We start from the raw sequence: 17,575 nt of genomic DNA on the forward strand, positions 1-17,575 counted from the left end.
GCTTGGAGGTTAGAGCAAGATAGAGCTTGTTAGGTCAAATCTCTTTCACTGTTGCCATTACAGTTATATTTTTTCTTTTTCTTTTCTTTTCTTTTTTTTTTTGAGACAGAGTCTAGCTCTGTTCCCCAGGCTGGAGTGCAGTGGCGCAATCTTGGCTCTGAGGTTCACATGATTCTCCTGCCTCAGCCTCCCCAGTTGTTGGGACTATAGGTGTTTTCCACCACGCCTGGCTAATTTTTGTATTTTTAGTAGAGATGGGGTTTCGCCATGTTGGCCAGGCTGGTCTCAAACTCCTGACCTCAAGTGATCTGCCTGCCTTGGCCTCCCAAAGTGCTGGGATTACATGTGTAAGCCACCACCCCCGGCCTCTGTTACAGTTTTGCAATGGTGGTTTCAAGAGGGGTTGGGAAATGTGTCCCTGAGAACCCACATGCCAAGCTGGGCTTTCTCCTATGTGGTCAGATTGTGAAGCTAGCAATCAACTCAGAGAGAGAGAGAGAGAGAGAGAGAGAGAGAATGAGAGAGGATGAGATCCAGGGCTCATTGGGCTGGACAACTTTATGCCCATCTCCATTCTTTCTGCAAAGCTGCAGCCCATGATCCCCCTGCTTGCCCCCAACAGTCTTCCAGAAGGAGATGCCAGGAGGGCATTTAGCCAGATCAAACCACAGCGATTCCTCTGGAAAGGGCCGTCCACCATCTTGTTGCCTTGCGGTTCCGTTGTTGATGATTGGCATCAGTCTTAGGGCCCTTTGACACGTGGGAAGCAGCCTTCACTGCCTGCAAATCCCCCTGCCACTGCTTCTGGAGCCGCTATTCTGGTCTGTTCTTGCATATCCCATCCCTTTGTCCTGGGGGCGTCAGGCCACCTTAGGTCCCATGGGAGAGAATAGGAATGGACTGTGGGTGGGGTGGAGGTCAGAGTCAGTGTATTTAGCTTTCAGGAAACATTTTCTTTTTTTTCTTTTTTTGAGATGGAGTTTTGCTCTTGTCACCCAGGCTGGAATGCAGTGGCATGATCTTGGCTCACTGCAACCTCGCCTCCCCGGTTCAAGCGATTCTCCTGCCTCAGCATCCCGAGTAGCTGGGCTTACAGGTGCCCACCACCATGGCCAGCTAATTTTTGTAATTTTAGTAGAGATGGCGTTTTACCAGATTGGGCAGGCTGATCTCCAACTCCTGACCTCAGGTGATCCACCCGCCTCGGCCTCTCAAAGTTTTGGGATTACGGATGTGAGGCCCAGGAAACATTTTTTTCTGGCCAACACTCTGGCACTTTTGACTGTAAGGGAGTGTGTGAAAGGGGCAGTTTGCATGTTTCCGGAGTGGGCATGTGTGTGGGGGTTTATCGAGAAAGATGGGGAAATGGTAAGATTTGTTTCATGGGGGTTATCGCCCCTCCTGCTTATGGGCTTGGTGTGATTTAAAGAAAGTGAGATGCAGAAATGCTGATCAAAGTGGCTCTGGGTCTTATCCTGTGGGCCCTGAATGCCCCATGCAGGAAGGGCACCATCTCAGGAGTCAGCTGGGTTTGGTGTCCCACACTGCCCCATGGACCTCGCGTTACTCCACAGCTTTCCTGAGCCTCAATTTCCTTATCTGTAGAATGGGGACAATAATACCTTTCCCTCAGAATTGTGAGTTTTACATAAGAGGAGGAGGTAAAGATAAAGTGGCCCAGGTCAGGCATTCAACAACTGTTAGTAGGTTCCCCACTTTTCCTTCCCCACATCAAGTTTACCTATGCTTTGCATGCAAACGTCTTCTGAGGACATGCTATAATATGAGGTGCTAGGCTGGCTGGGATGAGGGGAAGGAGCTCAGTAAGGAGCTTGATTCCAATCCTGGGTTTGTGTGCCGAATATAGCAGTGAAGTTAGATCCTACAGTAGAAGATAGAAGAAGACAAGTGCCTTAGAATTCAGATGGAGTTCTGTGGGACCTTAGAGGATAGAGACTCGATTTGTAACCAGGGCTGGGACAGGTGGGAGATGAGGTCAGATGGGGTGCCGGAGGAGAATGCATTAAACCTGGGTCTTGCAGGATGGTGGGGCTTAGATTCGGGAGGCGAAGGGCAGTTCAGTAGAAATGGTATGGGGAGATATGAGTGGTAGGGAGGGAAGGCTGTGTGGAGGACAGCGAGCTGTCCAGCCTGGCTTGGCCAGAGGGCGCAGGGAGGAGAACCCTGGGAGACAGAATTGAGAACGTTTAGTTGGAATCATACCACGGGAAACCTCGAATTCCAGGCTGAAGCATTTGAACTTTATGCCAAAGGCACTGGGAAGCTACTGGAGCTTTTTGCGTAGGAGAGTGACGTGCTGTGCTTTAGGCAGGCTGATCTTGGCGGTGGTACATGGAACAGACTAGACAGGGTGGAGCGGAAGGAGGTGACTCCCATGACCTAGATGAGGGATGGGGGGGCTGAATCCTCACAGCAGTAGTGAGAAAGGAGAGAAAGGATTGGGCAGGAGAGGCACTTTGTGGATCGTTGTAAACATTTCTGTTTATTTTTCGGTGTAAAGAATTTAAGCAGCCTGGTGCAGCGTCTCACTCCTGTAATCCTAGCATTTGGGGAGGCTGAGGTGGGGGATTGCTTGAGCTCAGGAGTTCAAGACCAGCCTGGCCAATGTGGCAAAACCCCGTCTCTACTAAAAATACAAAATATTAGCTGGACGTGGTGGCATGCACCTGTAGTCCCAGCTACTTGAGAACTTGGGAGGCCGGCTGAGGCAGGAAAATCACTTGAACCTGGGAGGTGGGGGTGCAGTGAGCCGAGATTGCACTACTGCACTCCAGGCTGGGTGACAGAGCGAGACTCCATCTTAAAAAAAAAAAAAAAAAAAAAATTTAAGCATGCACAAAAGTAGAAACAGAAACATTTAATGAACCTCTATGTGCCTGTTCCCCGAGTTCAACAATGGTTACTTTTTTATGTTTATTTTTTAGTTTTTATTTTTTTGAGATGGAGTATCACTCTGTCGCCCAGGCTAGAGTGCAGTGGCCGAATCTCAGCTCACTGCAAGCTCCGCCTCCTGGGTTTACGCCATTCTCCTGCCTCAGCCTCCCAAGTAGCTGGGACTACAGGCGCCCGCCACCTCGCCCGGCTAGTTATTTTTTGTAGTTTTTAGTAGAGACGGGGTTTCATCGGGTTAGCCTGGATGGTCTCGATCTCCTGACCTCGTGATCCGCCCGTCTCGGCGGTCTTTCACTGGAGTGCAGTGGCACCATTACAGCTCACTGCAGCCTCAAACTCCTGGGCTCAAGCAATCCTCCCTGCTCAGCCTCCCTAATAGCTGGGACTACAGGCCCAGCTACCACCTGCCACTGTGCCCAGCTACTTTTTTTTTTTTAACTTTTTGTAGCAACGAGGTCTTGCTTTGTTGCCCAGGCCGGTCTCGAACTCTTGGGCTCAAACAATCTGCCCACCTTGTCCTCCCAAAGTGCTGGGATTACAGGTGTGAGCCACCGCGCCCAGCCTAAGAATGGTTAATTCATGGCCAATTTTGTTTAATCTCTACTCCATCCACTTCTCTCTTCCATCATATTTTGAAGTGAATCTAAGATATCGTATCACTTTATGGCCATTGCAGCATGCAGGAAAGAGCTATGACATTTTGGAAGATGAGTCGATGGGCCATGCCATGTGGGTGTTGCGTCTCTGTGTGCCTGTCATACTCTGTTATGTGGAATTCCAATGGCTGATTTGACTCCTACGAGTTGGGGGTCTTTTAAGGGCAAAGACCACCCTTCAGTGGCCAGGCTGTCTTCTCTTCCCCACAGAGTGCATGGTATATGGTGCGACCATCAGTGTGAACAACCTAGTTCTGCTGGAAAAAAGAGGCCTGTTATTGGACCCTTTGGGCTATCACCATTGATTGATACCACAGGTAGTTTTTCTGCTCAGGTCATGCTCTGATAAAACACAGGACACTCAGCTGGGTTTGAATTTCAGATCAACAACAAATATGCCTGTAGCATAAGTATGTCCCAAACATTGCCCAGGGCATACTTATAGTAATAAATGACTTGTTATTTATCTGAAATTCAAATTTAATCAGGCATCTCTTTTTCATTTTTTTGAGATGGCGTCTCGCTCTGTCTCCCAGGCTGGAGTGCAGTGGCGTGATCTTGGCTCACTGCAAGCTCGGCCTCTTGGGTTCACGCCATTCTCCTGCCTCAGCTTCCCGAGTAGCTGGGACTACAGGTGCCCGCCACCACGCCTGGCTAATTTTTTGTATTTTTAGTAGAGACAGGGTTTCACCATGTTAACCAGGATGTTCTCGATCTCCTGACCTCGTGATCCACTCGCCTCGTCCTCCCAAAGTGCTAGGATTACAGGCGTGAGCCACTGTGCCCGGCCCAGGCATCTTGTATGTATGCATGTATGTATGTATGTATGTATTTATTTTGTTTAGTTTTGTTTTGTTTTTGGCTAAATCTAGCCAATCCTATCCTCTGATCTTTTCACAGAAGTCCTGCGGATCAAAGCCTTTGACCTAGGGCAGTGCTTTTCAAAGGGTGGTCCCAGGACAGCAGCATCAGCAACTCCTAGCTCAAAACAAAATCTCAGGCCAGGCGCAGTGGCTCATGCCTATAACCCAGCACTTTGGGAGGTCCAGGCAAGTGGATCACTTGAGGTCAGGAGTTTGAGACCAGCCTGGGCAACGTGGTGAAACCCTGTCTCTACTAAAAAAAAAAAAAAAAAAAAAAAAAAAAATTAGTGGGGCTTGGCAGCATGCACCTGTGGTACCAGCTATTCGGGAGGCTGAAGCAGGAGAATAGCTTGAACATAGGAGGCAGAGGCTGCAGTGACCCGAGACTGGGTCACTGCACTCCAGCCTGGGCAAAAGAGCAAGACTCCATCTCAAAAAAACAAAAGCAAAAACAAAAACATCCTAAAATGCCAGTCCCACCCAGAATGACGGAACCAGAGCCTCTGGGAGTGCTGGCATTCTGTATTTGACTCCCTCCAGTGATTCTTTTGAGGCTCATTGACTGGAGAATGATGCCGATGCCATCACGTTACCTGCCCCCAGCCTCCCCCGCCACACACACACAGCACATCCTGCTCTGCTGCGCTCCCAGTGGCATGCACCTGGCTGCCAAAGGTATAAAAGCGTAAGTAACATTAGGGGTGTTACAAAGGGCTCTTTCCTTGGGTGTTTGTAGCTTCCCCTAGGGCTGCAGTCCCTCGCAGACTGCTGGGCGCTTGGCCTCAGGACTCTGTTCTGCCCGCCCAGATCTGTTCCTGAGCCTGCAGACGGCTGTGAACCAGAGAATCTATTCTTCAGGCGGGAGTTGCCAGTTGCGGCCGAGGGGGCGGGGCCCGGAGGCGGGAGGGCCACGTGTGCGGGAGGGAAGCAGGAAGTGACTGCGGGAGTGGAGCCGGCGAGCGAGCGGCAGCGGGGGCTGATGGAAGTGCAGTGGGGGCTGGAGAGGGCACCCTAGTGAGTTGGCTTTTCTCTCCTTCGGTGCCTTTGGTTGGGCTTGAGGCCCGGGGTCGGGTGCCATTAGGACAAGTGTGTGGGACTTGGAAGGGCAGCCACCTGGAGCTTGGAAGGGGGTGCGTCTGGAGAGAGGAGGGGTTTGGAGGCTTTGGCAGGTGGCGGGGTGGGGTGGGAGGGTGGGGTGGGGGGGCGGGAAGGAAGTCTCCGGACCCCCGCTATGTCCCTCTCCAGGGTGATCTGGAAGGCAATGACATGCCTGCCTTTTACAGTCCTCACCCAAGGTCCTCTTCGTTCATCGCTTCCTAGGGGTGTGTGGCGGGACCCGGGATTCCTGGGAGCAGAGGCAGCTACAATTCCAGCTGCTCCCAGGCCCCTCCCACTTGCTCTGGCTGTTAGCTGGACCTCTTGAACTTGACTGGGAATCTGGTTAACTTGCAGCAGGTCTGGTGGGGCGTGACTGTGTGCATTGCTAACCTATTCCCAGGTTGGGTGTTCCGCGGACCACGCTTTGAGTAGCGAGGCATTAGAGAACTTTTCCACAGTCCTCTCCGCCCAAACCTGAATCCTTCTGCTGGATTCCCCCTCGTGGAGTTAGGGCATGTGTGTGCAGCTCCACTAAGGCCCAGCAGCCCTAGTGCTGTTCCCACTTCTGCAACTTCACCAGCCTCTTGAACTGACTCTTGGAAGCGGAACAACAAGTTTAAAAGGTGGAGAAAGGAAATAAATAAAACAAACCTGTATCAATCAACCGGAAATGCCCACGTGCTGCTGTGGCCGATGTGTACAAATGTACAGGCTGTTGGCATTTTAAAAGTTGGAACGGGCAGAGAATGATTCTCCCTGCCGCTAACGAATCAAGGTTGATGGAATTAATATCCCCATCGTGAGGAAGTCTGAGCCCCGTTGTGTAAGCTGTGCTGGAGATGCTGTGCCCTAAAGTCGTTACTGGTCTGCCGGTTAGAGAAGACTTTTTGTTCTCTTGGGACTCTGCCAGAAACAACTTCTTCTCTTGAGACTCTGCAGAAAACTTTTCTGTTCTTTTGGGACTCTGCTTTGGTCTTGTCAATCCCACACGGGGCAGGAGAACTCATTTTCTAAGCTCTTGGTATTGTAGAAGTTTTACCAGATTTATTTATTTATTTGTTTTTTATTTTTTTGAGACAGAGCCTTGCTCAGTCACCCGGGCTGTAGTGCAGTGGCGCCATCTCGGCTCACCGCAACCTCTGCCTCCTGGGTTGAAGCAATTCTCCTGCCTCAGCCTCCTGAGTAGCTGGGACTACAGGCACCTGCCACCATGCCCGACTAATTTTTGTGTTTTTAGTAGAGATGGGGTTTCACCATGTTGGCCAGGCTGGTCTCAAACTCCTGACCTCAGGTGATCTGCCTGCCTTGGCCTCCCAAGGTGCTGGGATTACAGGTGTTAGCCACTGTGCCTGGCCAAGTTTTACCAGTTTTAATCTTTTGCTTTCCACAGTTTAATGTGCATAAGAATCCCCCATGGAATTCCACAAAATGCAGACCCTGATTCAGAAACTCTTGGGTGGGACCTGAGTTTCCGCGTTCCTAACTAGCTCCCAGCCCAGACCAGCGCTGCTGGTTCTCTGACCCCCTTTGGAGTAGCAAGGATTTAAAACAGCTAATAGAGAAGACACTTCTCCGAGGGGCACTGGGCTTGCATTGCTCATGATCCGTGCTGCTCCTATTGGGATGGAAAGCATGGTGGACTTGGTCTCCCCTCTGTGTCCCTTTTTCTTACTCAGCAGGGTGCTCAGGTGTACGTGGGGACAGGCTTAGACGAGTGTTTCCCTATCCCAGTAACCGCCAGGAACACCCATGAGCTCCCTCTGTTCTGTTCACCAGCCCGCAAGATCCACGTTGACTTTGGCCTGTTGGCAAATGTAAATTGTTTGCTCTCTTCTGTAGCTGTCAAGAGGCACATTCAAATACAGGAAAGAAAGGTGTTTTTGTTATGCCCTGTCTTGGATGATAAGTACTGAGAGGATGATCACTTTGTGCTGTTCTTTGTAAATGCTGTTTGAAATTTTATCCACAGCAACTCAGAACAGATGATTGGTGTAATGGTCCAGATGGCTTGGTTTAAAAACAAAGACTAACCCCTCTTTTTAGGGTGGCTGAGCAAGATGACGGATGTAAAGGGTAGCCTTTTAAAAAGGATTTTTTTTTCTTTAATTAGCGTGCTCACAGTTTTCACAATTGGTGCAGTTCGTTTAGAGTATGGGAATTAGAGTCTGATTCCGTATCTGCTATTTATCTCAGGGTTTCTGGCACAGGGGCTGAGCCAGGGCTCACCTGGACCCATAGCCCTTCCTAGGTTTGAGCCTGGGTGTGTTGCTGAGCCGCTTGGCATAAGGGCTCCATCCACACTCTGCCGTGGTTTCCTTCCAGGGTCAGTCGAGGCAGCGTCTTCAGCTCTTGATCTGCAGGTTCAGGGCTGCTGGCTCCTCACAGAGCACTGGGGACTGGCAGGGCTGAGCCCACTGTGGTCGTGTCCAGCCAGCCCTCTGGGTGCTGGCCGACCATCAGGGAGATGAATGAGGCTTTGAGATGAGGCCCTGAGCCCAGCGTTTGTGTACCGGAACACAGGGCTTTTCAACAAATAGGTTTCTCTGCCTTGTAACTTTCCACAGGGAGAGATCTGATTGTCATCTCAGATCCAGAATTTTAAGTATGTTGAAGTCTGGAGGAGGTTCTCTGGACTGAAATGAGAGGGAGTGGTACTTCCCTTCCTTCCTTGGTGGGCGGTGGTGTAACCAGCTTTAGCAGCAGGGTGCTGAGTTGACCAGGGGACATTCCATTCCTGGGTCCGTTTGCTTGTCCTGTGCAGGTAAGCTGGCCCTTTTCCATCCAGCACATATTTTTCAGGGGTTACAAAGCCCTATTTTGCAGGGTGGCCAAATATGTAAAAGCACCATCCCCGTCCTCAAGCAACTAAGGCTGTAAAAGATGGAGGCAAAGCCACGCTGAGAAAGGACCAAAGCTGCATGCTGGGACAGGGCTGGGGAAGGCCAGAAAAGCCTTCGTTGTGAAGTTGGGCATTAGGTGGGCTGCAGAGGATGCTCCGGGTTCGGATGGCTGGAAATGTGCAAGGAAGGTATTCCAGGAGGGAACTGAATGAACAGGCACTCGGAGGCAGGATTGTCTGGGGCTTGTGGAAGGTGCCGTAAATAATCCAGTTGAGCTGGAGTTTGGTGCTCATGCAGGCATGATGGAGAATGGGATTGGAGAGTTGGGGGTGGGGAGAATCAAAGGTTGGTTGGTGGAGTTTACCCTTTGGCTGGGCAGGTGCACCATTGCAGGTATGACGGGGATTTAGATTGGAAGCGTGTTGACATCACCTGCACTAGTCACCTGTCTTTGGAGGAGGCTGGGCGCAGATGGTGGGCAAGAGATGGTAGAAGAGGCAGATTGTGTGGGGGAGGCTGCATCAGACCCTCCTATGCCCCCTTCCCCTGGAACAAACCACATTCTTTGTGCTTCTTTTTGAAACTACCTCTCAATGTTGCAGCCTTTTTATGGGTTTCCCTGGCATCTCCCCGGCGTCTCCCCATGCCTTCTTTCAGATTAAGACGATTTCCAATTCCTGAGGGACCTGGATAGAGAAGCCTGACCTGTGTGCCGGGTGGCTGAGGGACACTGGGATGGTGTGGTGGAAGGGTGCATACTGTCAAGTCGGAGGGAGGCCAGCTCCCGCACAGGGGGTTAGGACGTGTCAGAATGTGCGCCTGTCACTGAAAGGGACCACCGGCGGCTGACGCTCTCGCTCCTCTTGCACAGCTGTATCCAGCATGCTCCAAGGCCACAGCTCTGTGTTCCAGGCCTTGCTGGGGACCTTCTTCACCTGGGGGATGACGGCAGCTGGGGCAGCTCTCGTGTTTGTATTCTCTAGTGGACAGGTGAGTTGCCTTGCTTCGGTTCTGAATGTTGGTGGGGAGCCCCTTGGTAAAGGGGCACCATCCCAGCAGGTTTGTAGACTTTTTCAGTGCCCCTGGCCACACTCCCAGGCATTGTGTGCTGGGGTTTGTTCGCTGTCTTCTTATTTTCTCGCCTTCTCCCTGCCAGGCCGGGAGAACAGATGGCTGCTTGCTGTAGATGCCTTCATGTACCATCATCTCCCCTCCTGACCCTCGACAGCCTGAGTTGAAGGGAATGGGAAGTGAGAAAAGCCCAGTTACTGAGGCTTCGTTAGTCCGCTGCCTCATTTCTACCTGCCATGTGATTTCTTTTTTCTTTTTCTTTTTCTTTTTTTTGAGACAGAATCTTGCTCTGTTGCCCAGCCTGGAGTGCAGTGGCAGGATCTCAGCTCTCTGCAACCTCCGCCTCCCAGGTTTAAATGATTCTCCTGCCTCAGCCTCCCGAGTAGCTGGGATTACAGGCATGCGCCACCATGCCCGGCTAATTTTTGTATTTTTAGTAGAGGTGGGATTTCACCACTGGTCTCAAACTCCTGACCTCAGATGATCCGCCCACCTCGGCCTCCCAAAGTGCTGGGATTACAGGCTTGAGCCACAGCGCCTGGCCTGCCATGTAATTTCTTGTAGGCCTGGAGCAAGTGGTACTATGCATGACCAAAGAAGAGCATTAGATTTCAGGTGTAACTGTCCTCCCCTGTGACCTTGAGTTGGGTGGGATTGTTGGAAAGACCTTGGAAGAAGAAGGGGCATCTGTTCCCTTTCTCTTTTAACCCATGTCCAGGTTGTTTCATTTCCTCTTGGGATGAATATAGCCACTCCTCCCACCATCCAGGCCCCCTGCAGACCCTTACCCCTCTCCCCTACATCTTCCGTGTATCCCACTCACAAGCCCCAGTGCCCTCACTCACTGTCATGCCCCCACAACCTATGCATGCCTATATCCCCCACATCTCTCCCTCCTCCCACATCCCCATCCTTACACCCCTTCTACACACTCTACCTATAGTCCCACACACCCATACTTGCACACATATCCATATACCCTCCCCACACCTCTGCACAACCCACACTCACCTCATATGCCTGAAATTGCATTCTCTTCCCCAGCCCACATCACCCTCAGTCCGGTAGCCCTGGAGCCATCCATGGGTATCTTGATGAATGCACAATGCCTGCATCGTTCACCTGGGTAGCCTGAAACATTGTAGGAATGGCAAATGAATAAGTGACTTAAGATCTAATTCAACATGTTGTGAGGGAGATTTGGAAATGAACACACCTTCAGGAAGTTCGCAAGTCAGGCGCTCTTGTGTTAGAGACCAGTACAGCAGGCCTTGATTTGGACAATAAAATCCCCACCTCCCTTGCCGCACCGCATCGGCCCCGGGAGCTGATGGGTTGGAGATTGGAAATCAGAAAACACACAATCCAAAAACACAGGTTATCTAGAACCTAGGTATATAAGATGCCAAGATGAGTCAAATGCATAGAGACACATTGTAGAATGGTGATTGCCAGGGGCTGCAGGGGAGGGCAGAAATAAGTTATTATTGAATGAGTACAGAGTTTCAGGGTTATTTTATTTTATTTTTATTTTATTTTTTTTTTGAGACGGAGTCTCGCTCTGTCGCCCAGGCTGGAGTGCAGTGGCGCCATCTTGGCTCACTGCAAGCTCTGCCTCCCGGGTTCACGCCATTCTCCTGCCTCAGCCTCCTGTGTAGCTGGGACTACAGGCGCCCGCCACCACGCCTGGCTAATTTTTTGTATTTTTTAGTAGAGACAGGGTTTCACTGTGTTAGCCAGGATGGTCTCGATCTCCTGACCTGGTGATCTGCCTGCCTCGGCCTCCCAAAGTGCTGGGATTACAGGCGTGAGCCGCCGCTCCCAGCCTATTTTATTTTTTGACAGAGTCTTGCTCTGCCTCCCAATCTGGAGTACAGTGGCGTGATTTTGGTTCACTTGGTCTCTGCCTTCCAGGTTCAAGTGATTCTCCTGCCTCAGCCTCCTGAGTAGCTGGGATTACAGGCGTGTACCACCATGCCCTGCTAATTTTTTTTTGTAGTTTTAGTAAAGACGGGGTTTCACTGGTAACCCTATCTGTCCAGGCTGTTTTTTTTTTTTTTTTTTTTTTTGAGTCATAGTCTTGCCCTGGTGCCCTGGCTGGAGTTCAGTGGCATGATCTCAGCTCACTGCAGCCTCCGCCTCCTGGGTTCAAGTGAGCCTCCCACCTCAGCCTCCCAAGTAGCTGTGCCTACAGGTGTGTGGCACCATGCCCAGCTAATTTTTGTATTTTTAGTAGAGACGGGGTTTCAGTTTTGTAAGGTGAAAAGTTCTGTAGACCACACGGCTTCTTTCACTTCAAAGAATGTCCTTAGAGCTCATCCATGTTATAGCATGTGCCAGAATTTCTTTCGTTTTTAAGGCTGAAGACTATTCCATTGTATGTACATACCATATTTTGTCTATCCATTCATCTATGGCTAGATAGCAAAAAAAAAAAACCTTTATTGAAATATGATGCATTTGGAAAAATTAGGCTGGTACATTTATTAGGTTTGCACCAACCTAATATAAGTGTGCAGTTTGATGACTTTCCACAAATGCTCGTGAAACTAGAGCCCAGATCAAGAAACAAAACAGTACCAGCTCCTCACCTCACAGCCCCTTCCAATCAGGAGCCTTCAGTCTCCTTTCCGATCCTACCATCCCCAACCTCTACTCCAAGGATCATCTCCTTTCTGATCTCTGGCAGCACGGATATTTTCCCTGTTTCTTTTTTTTTTTTTTTTTTTTTTTTGAGACGGAGTCTCACTCTGTCGCCCAGGCTGGAGTGTAGTGGCGGGATCTCAGCTCACTGCAAGCTCCGCCTCCCGGGTTCACGCCATTCTCCTGCCTCAGCCTCCCGAGTAGCTGGGACTACAGGCGCCCGCCACCTCGCCCGGCTAGTTTTTTTGTATTTTTTAGTAGAGACGGGGTTTCACCGTGTTAGCCAGGATGGTCTCGATCTCCTGACCTCGTGATCCACCCGTCTCGGCCTCCCAAAGTGCTGGGATTACAGGCTTGAGCCACCGCGCCCGGCCTATTTTCCCTGTTTCTGTGCTTTATTTAGATGGAGTAATCATATAGTATGTACTGCATCTGGCTGATTTTACCCTACTTGTTTTCCAGTTTCTTTAATGTCCCTGTGTTTGTAAGATATATGTATATATATAACTGTAGTATGTGTGTGTGTTCCCATTGCCATATGGTACCTGTTGTATGAATATATCCTAATTAACATATCCATCCTACTGTTGGTGAGAATTTGGGTAGTTTCTAGTTTTGGGCTCTTACAAATAGCACTGCCGAACATTTTTCTTCATGGGTTTGTTGAATACAAGTGCATTCCTGTTACGGAATTACTCAGGAGTGGCATGCATAGTGTTCACCTGTCATTCGTGCTGCCAAATAGTTTGCCAAAATGGTGGTACCCGTTTGCACCCCATTGTGTGACGGTTTTTTTTTTTTTTTGAGATGGAGTTTTGCTCTTGTTGCCTAGGCTAGAGTGCAGTGGCATGATCTTGGCTCACTGAAACATCTGCCTCCCGAGTTCAAGCGATTCTCCTGCCTCAGCCTCCCAAGTAGCTGGGATTACGGGCACGCATTATCATGCCTAATTTTTGTATTTTTAATAGAGATGGAGTTTCACCATGTTGGCCACACTGGTCTCAGACTCCTGACCTCAGGTGATCTGTCTGCTTTGGCCTCGCAAAGTGCTGGGATTATAGGCACGAACCCTTGCGCCTAGCCTAATATTTGTAGTTTTAGTAGAGACAAGGTTTCATCATGTTGGTCAGGCTGGTCTTGAACTCCTGACCTCAGGTGATCTGCCTGCCTCGGCCTCGCAAAGTGCTGGGATTATAGGCGTGAACCCCTGCGCTCAGCCTAAGTTTTTGTATTTTTAGTAGAGACGGGGTTTCATCATGTTGGTCAGGCTGGTCTTGAACTCCTGACCTCAGGTGATCTGCCTGCCTCAGCCTCCCAAAGTGCTGGGATTACAGGCGTGAACACTGTGCCCGGCCTGTGTGAGGGTTTTGATTGTTTCACCTGCTCCTCTGCTCGTCACCAACCCTTGTATGACGACTACTTACTAAAGGTTTATACTGGCTACTTACTAAAGGTTTACAAACGTAATTCACAGGGAAAGCTGAGTAAGAGACAACACAAGGGCCAAGGCAAGCCAAGCACCACTTGAAAGAACACTTCTGATTGGCTATGGGGTGGATGGAAAGTTAACCAAAAGCTTTCCCCCTGGTTCTTGGCCCATTGTATAAACTCAGGAGCTCATGAGCTCAGGAGTGGGCCAGTCTTTATTTGTGTGGCTCTTTTGGGCCTTATGGTTTCTTCTTGTCCCAGGAAACATCATCTTATTGACTCTTGGAAACTGAAACATCTTGTTTTGATTTTCAGAGGCGGATCTTAGATGGAAGTCTTGGCTTTGCTGCAGGGGTAAGTAGCATGTAGTAGGAGAAATGGAAATTGAGGCATACTGATTCTGACATTTGTCTGCCAAGGGTTGTCTTCCGTCCCTCCCCTTGCGACCTAGATGCATCTCTGTGTTCCTCAGGCACTAACGCCTCCCTCTAATCACCTGCCATATTTATCTCCCAGCTTATCAAATGCCCGTTTCTCTTTAGACAGCAAATGAGGTTTATTTGACAGCTGCCTCAGGACTAGGAAAACAAGATCATATTTGGTAAGGGCCTAGCACAGGCCTAGACTAATACATAGTTGGCTCTAACTAAATATACATTTTTCCTCCCCTTCTCCCTTAAAGGATCTTTTTTATAGGCTTTTTTTTTTTTTTTTTTTTTTTTTTTTTTTTGAGACAGTTTTACCCTGTCACCCAGGCTATAGTACAGTGGCACAATCATGGTTCACTGCAGCTTCAACCTCTCTGGGCTCAGGTGATCCTCCCAACTCAGCCTCCTGAGTAGCTGGGACCGCAGGCATGTGCCACCATGCCTGGCTGAGTTTTTGAGTTTTTGCAGAGATAGGGTTTCACCACGTTGCCCAGGCTGGTCTTGAACTCCTGGGCTCAAGTGATCCACCTGCCTAGGGCTCCAAAAGTGTTGGGATTACAGGTTTGAGTTATGGAACCCAGGATATTATAGACATTGTTAAATATGTAAAAATTGTGGATAGAAGCCTGTGATGCATCCCTGATACCCATCTTCCAACTGCGATCATTATTGACATTTTGCTAATCTCAATTCACCTGTCCTCCCCCAACCTTCTTGGGAGGTTAGAATATTTTGTAAAAGCAAATCCCAGACATCATGTAATTCCACCTGTAAATTCAACACACATGTCTAACTGAATGACTTTTTAAAAATAAACATAATCACATGGCCATTATACCTACCAAATTAATAATTCCTTTTTGTGATCTAACATCCAGTCCATATTCAGATTTTCTCCATCTTTCTAAAGGTGTCATCTAATATTGTTTTGTTATAATTGGGGTCCAAACAAGGTTTTTACATTGCATTTGTTTGTTATATCTTTTAAGTCTCTTTAATTTTTTAACAGTTCGTTTTTTTTTTTTTTTTTTTTTTTTTCATGCTAGTAATTTGTTGGAGAAACTGGGTCATTTGTCTCTAGAATGTTGGCTGATTACTTCCTTGTGGTGCTGTCTAACTTGTTCCTCAGTCCCCTGTATTTCCTGTAAGCTGGGAGTTAGACCTGGAGTCTTGATTAGTTCAGATTCCATTTTTAAGGCATGAAGATGTCATAGTGCTGTGTATTGCAGATGTATCACCCATATCAAAAGGCATGTAATATGTGGGTTTCCCTTTTAGTCGATCAGGGTTTGGTTTCTTTCCTCAGTTTTTATAGCCCTGCGATCTGGAAAAACTAGCCTGGAGGTGGAGCCTGCCAGAGGCCATCTGAGTCAGTAGCTGTTAGACTGGAGCCATTGTTCTGTCAAAAACGCCATCCTTTCCGAGCCATACACAGATGTACAGAGAGTGTTGAGAAAATTAGTTTCTAGGTCCTCAGCTTCCATGTGTTCTCTTCCCTATAACTGCTGTGCCTAAGCATGCCGGGGAAACCAGCCCTCCTTTCCTTCCTTCCTTGGCACAGCTTCCCTTTTCCACCTTACACAAGAAAGATGCTCTTGCCTTATGACCTTGTCTCTGGGTGGCATGGTCTTCAGGCAGACATGGAGGTCCCCTTGGAATGTTGGTGCTGGCGTGGAGAAAGTGAAGGGCCCTATCTCTAATCACTGGGAACAAGTCCATTTTTTTTTTTGTTTGTTTTTGAGGTGGCATCTCCCTCTGTTGTCCAGGCTGGAGTACAGTGGCTGGATCTTGGCTCACTGCAACCTCCGCCTCTCAAGTTCAAGCAATTCTTCTGCTGCAGGCTCCCAAGTAACTGGGATTACAGGTGTGCGCCACTGCGCCTGGCTAATTTGTTTTGTATTTTTAGTAGAGATGGGGTTTTGCCATGTTGGCCAGGCTGGTCTTGAACTCCTGACCTTAGGTGGTCTACCTGACTCAGCCTCCCAAAGTGCTGGGATTACAGGTGTGAGCCACCATGCCTGGCCCACAATTCCTTTAGCAGTTCTGATGCTGTCCTGTCCTTTGAAGGTGGAGCTAATCAAATTGTCTGCAGAGAGGTCCTTGAAAGTAATTTTCCATGATGGACTACCCTGGGATTTTGGGCCTGAAACTTGAAAAGAGTACAAAGAACAGAATGCCAGTATTATAACACAATATCTCTTTTTTTCCCCTATCCTCTCATTTATATGAACACATTTTCTCTTTGCTTATGTTATGAAAAAGAAAAAACAAAAAAGCAAAAAACCAAATAAAAATAAAAATAAAATTGATGAACTCTGTTATTCTAGTAATGACTACTTAATAACTATCCTCATATAGATGAATGAATTGAAAAAACAAGAATAAAGCCCCATTCACTAACATATACATTTCAAATAACATTTTGCTTTGTAATGTTTAATAATTATAAAATGGTTTATTATATATTTATTCTTATGAATCTGTTTCCTATCACTAATAGTTATCATTATTACATCCAGGAAATTGTTATTTAAGCATTTAGAGCCCTAGGCTCAGAGGAAAATTTAAAAAATTAAATTAAAATGTAAATATTTATTTATTTGTGCCTTTTTTTTTTTAATTTCAGTAGGTTTTGGGGGAAACAGGTGAAGTTTGGTTAAAAGGATAAGTTCTTTAGGGGTAATTTCTGAGATTTTTGTGCACCCAAGCAGTGTACACTGTACCTAATAGGTAGTCTTTTATTGCTCACCCCCACCCTCTGACCCTTTCCACCAGTCCCCAAAGTCCGTTGTATCATTCTTATGCCTAGCTTAGCTCCTGCTTATGAGTGAAGACATGCGATGTTTGGTTTTCCATTCCTGAGTTACTTCATGTAGAATAATGGTCTCCAATTCCATCCAGATTGCTGCGAATACCATTATTTCATTCCTTTTTATGGCTGAGTAGTAGTCCATGATATATATATATAGATCGGGCCATGTATATAAGATACATATATACACACACATATATACACATACATACATATATATATATATATATATATCACATTTTCTTTATCCACTCCTTGATTGGTGGGCCTTTGGGCTGGTTCCATATTTTTGCAGTTGTAAATTGTGTTGCTCTAAACATGTGTGTACAAGTATCTTTTTCATATAATGACTTCTTTTCCTCTGAGTAGATACCTAGTAGTGGGATTGCTGGATCCAATGGTAGATCTATTTTTAGTTCTTTAAGGAACTTCCATACTGTTTTCCATAGTGGTTGTGTTAGTTTATATTCCCACTAGCTGTGTAAAAATGTTCCCTTTTCACCACATCCATGCCAACATCTATTATTTTTTGATTTTTTGATGATGGCCATTCTTGCAAGAGTCAGGTGGTGTTGCATTGTGGTTTTGATTTGCGTTTCCCTGATCATTAGTGATGTTGAGCGTTTTATCTTATGTTTGTTGGCTATTTGTATATTTTCATTTGAGAATTGTCCATTCATGTCCTTAGCCCACTTGTTGATGGAATTGTTTGTTTTTTTCTTGCTGATTTGTTTGAGTTCCTTGTAGATTCTGGGTATTGGTCCTTTGTCAGATGTATGGATTGCAGAGGTTTTCTCACACTCTGTGGGTTGCCTGTTTGCTG

The 17,575-nt window shown here is 47.8% G+C and overlaps 1 protein-coding gene and 1 long non-coding RNA gene across 7 annotated transcripts in view; one reads left to right on the top strand and one right to left on the bottom strand.

The window, feature by feature from the left end:
- SLC39A11 (solute carrier family 39 member 11) overlaps window positions 1-17,575 on the top strand; it is a 567,426-nt gene that overhangs the window by 98,732 nt on the left and 451,119 nt on the right. For 3 of the 6 annotated variants that reach the window (XM_050765754.1, XM_050765758.1, XM_050765759.1), the window contains exons 1-3: window positions 5,331-5,446; window positions 9,242-9,360; window positions 13,828-13,866. In XM_050765754.1, coding sequence (XP_050621711.1) covers window positions 9,253-9,360; window positions 13,828-13,866 — 147 coding nt within the window. In that variant the 5' untranslated portion in view covers window positions 5,331-5,446; window positions 9,242-9,252. Of the gene's footprint in view, window positions 1-5,330; window positions 5,447-9,241; window positions 9,361-13,827; window positions 13,867-17,575 lie in introns of those variants that run through there. The other 3 variants (XM_050765755.1, XM_050765757.1, XM_050765756.1) reach the window with 1 other exon arrangement.
- The window catches only part of LOC126939925 (uncharacterized), a 598,378-nt gene continuing 583,845 nt past the window's right edge, over window positions 3,043-17,575 (bottom strand). Inside the window, exon 3 of the long non-coding RNA XR_007720500.1 lies at window positions 3,043-3,094. This is a non-coding gene — a long non-coding RNA (uncharacterized LOC126939925). The remainder of the gene's footprint in view (window positions 3,095-17,575) is intronic.

The sequence above is a fragment of the Macaca thibetana genome, chromosome 16, assembly GCF_024542745.1.
Source record: "Macaca thibetana thibetana isolate TM-01 chromosome 16, ASM2454274v1, whole genome shotgun sequence".
In the NCBI taxonomy this organism is placed as follows: Eukaryota; Metazoa; Chordata; class Mammalia; order Primates; family Cercopithecidae; genus Macaca; species Macaca thibetana.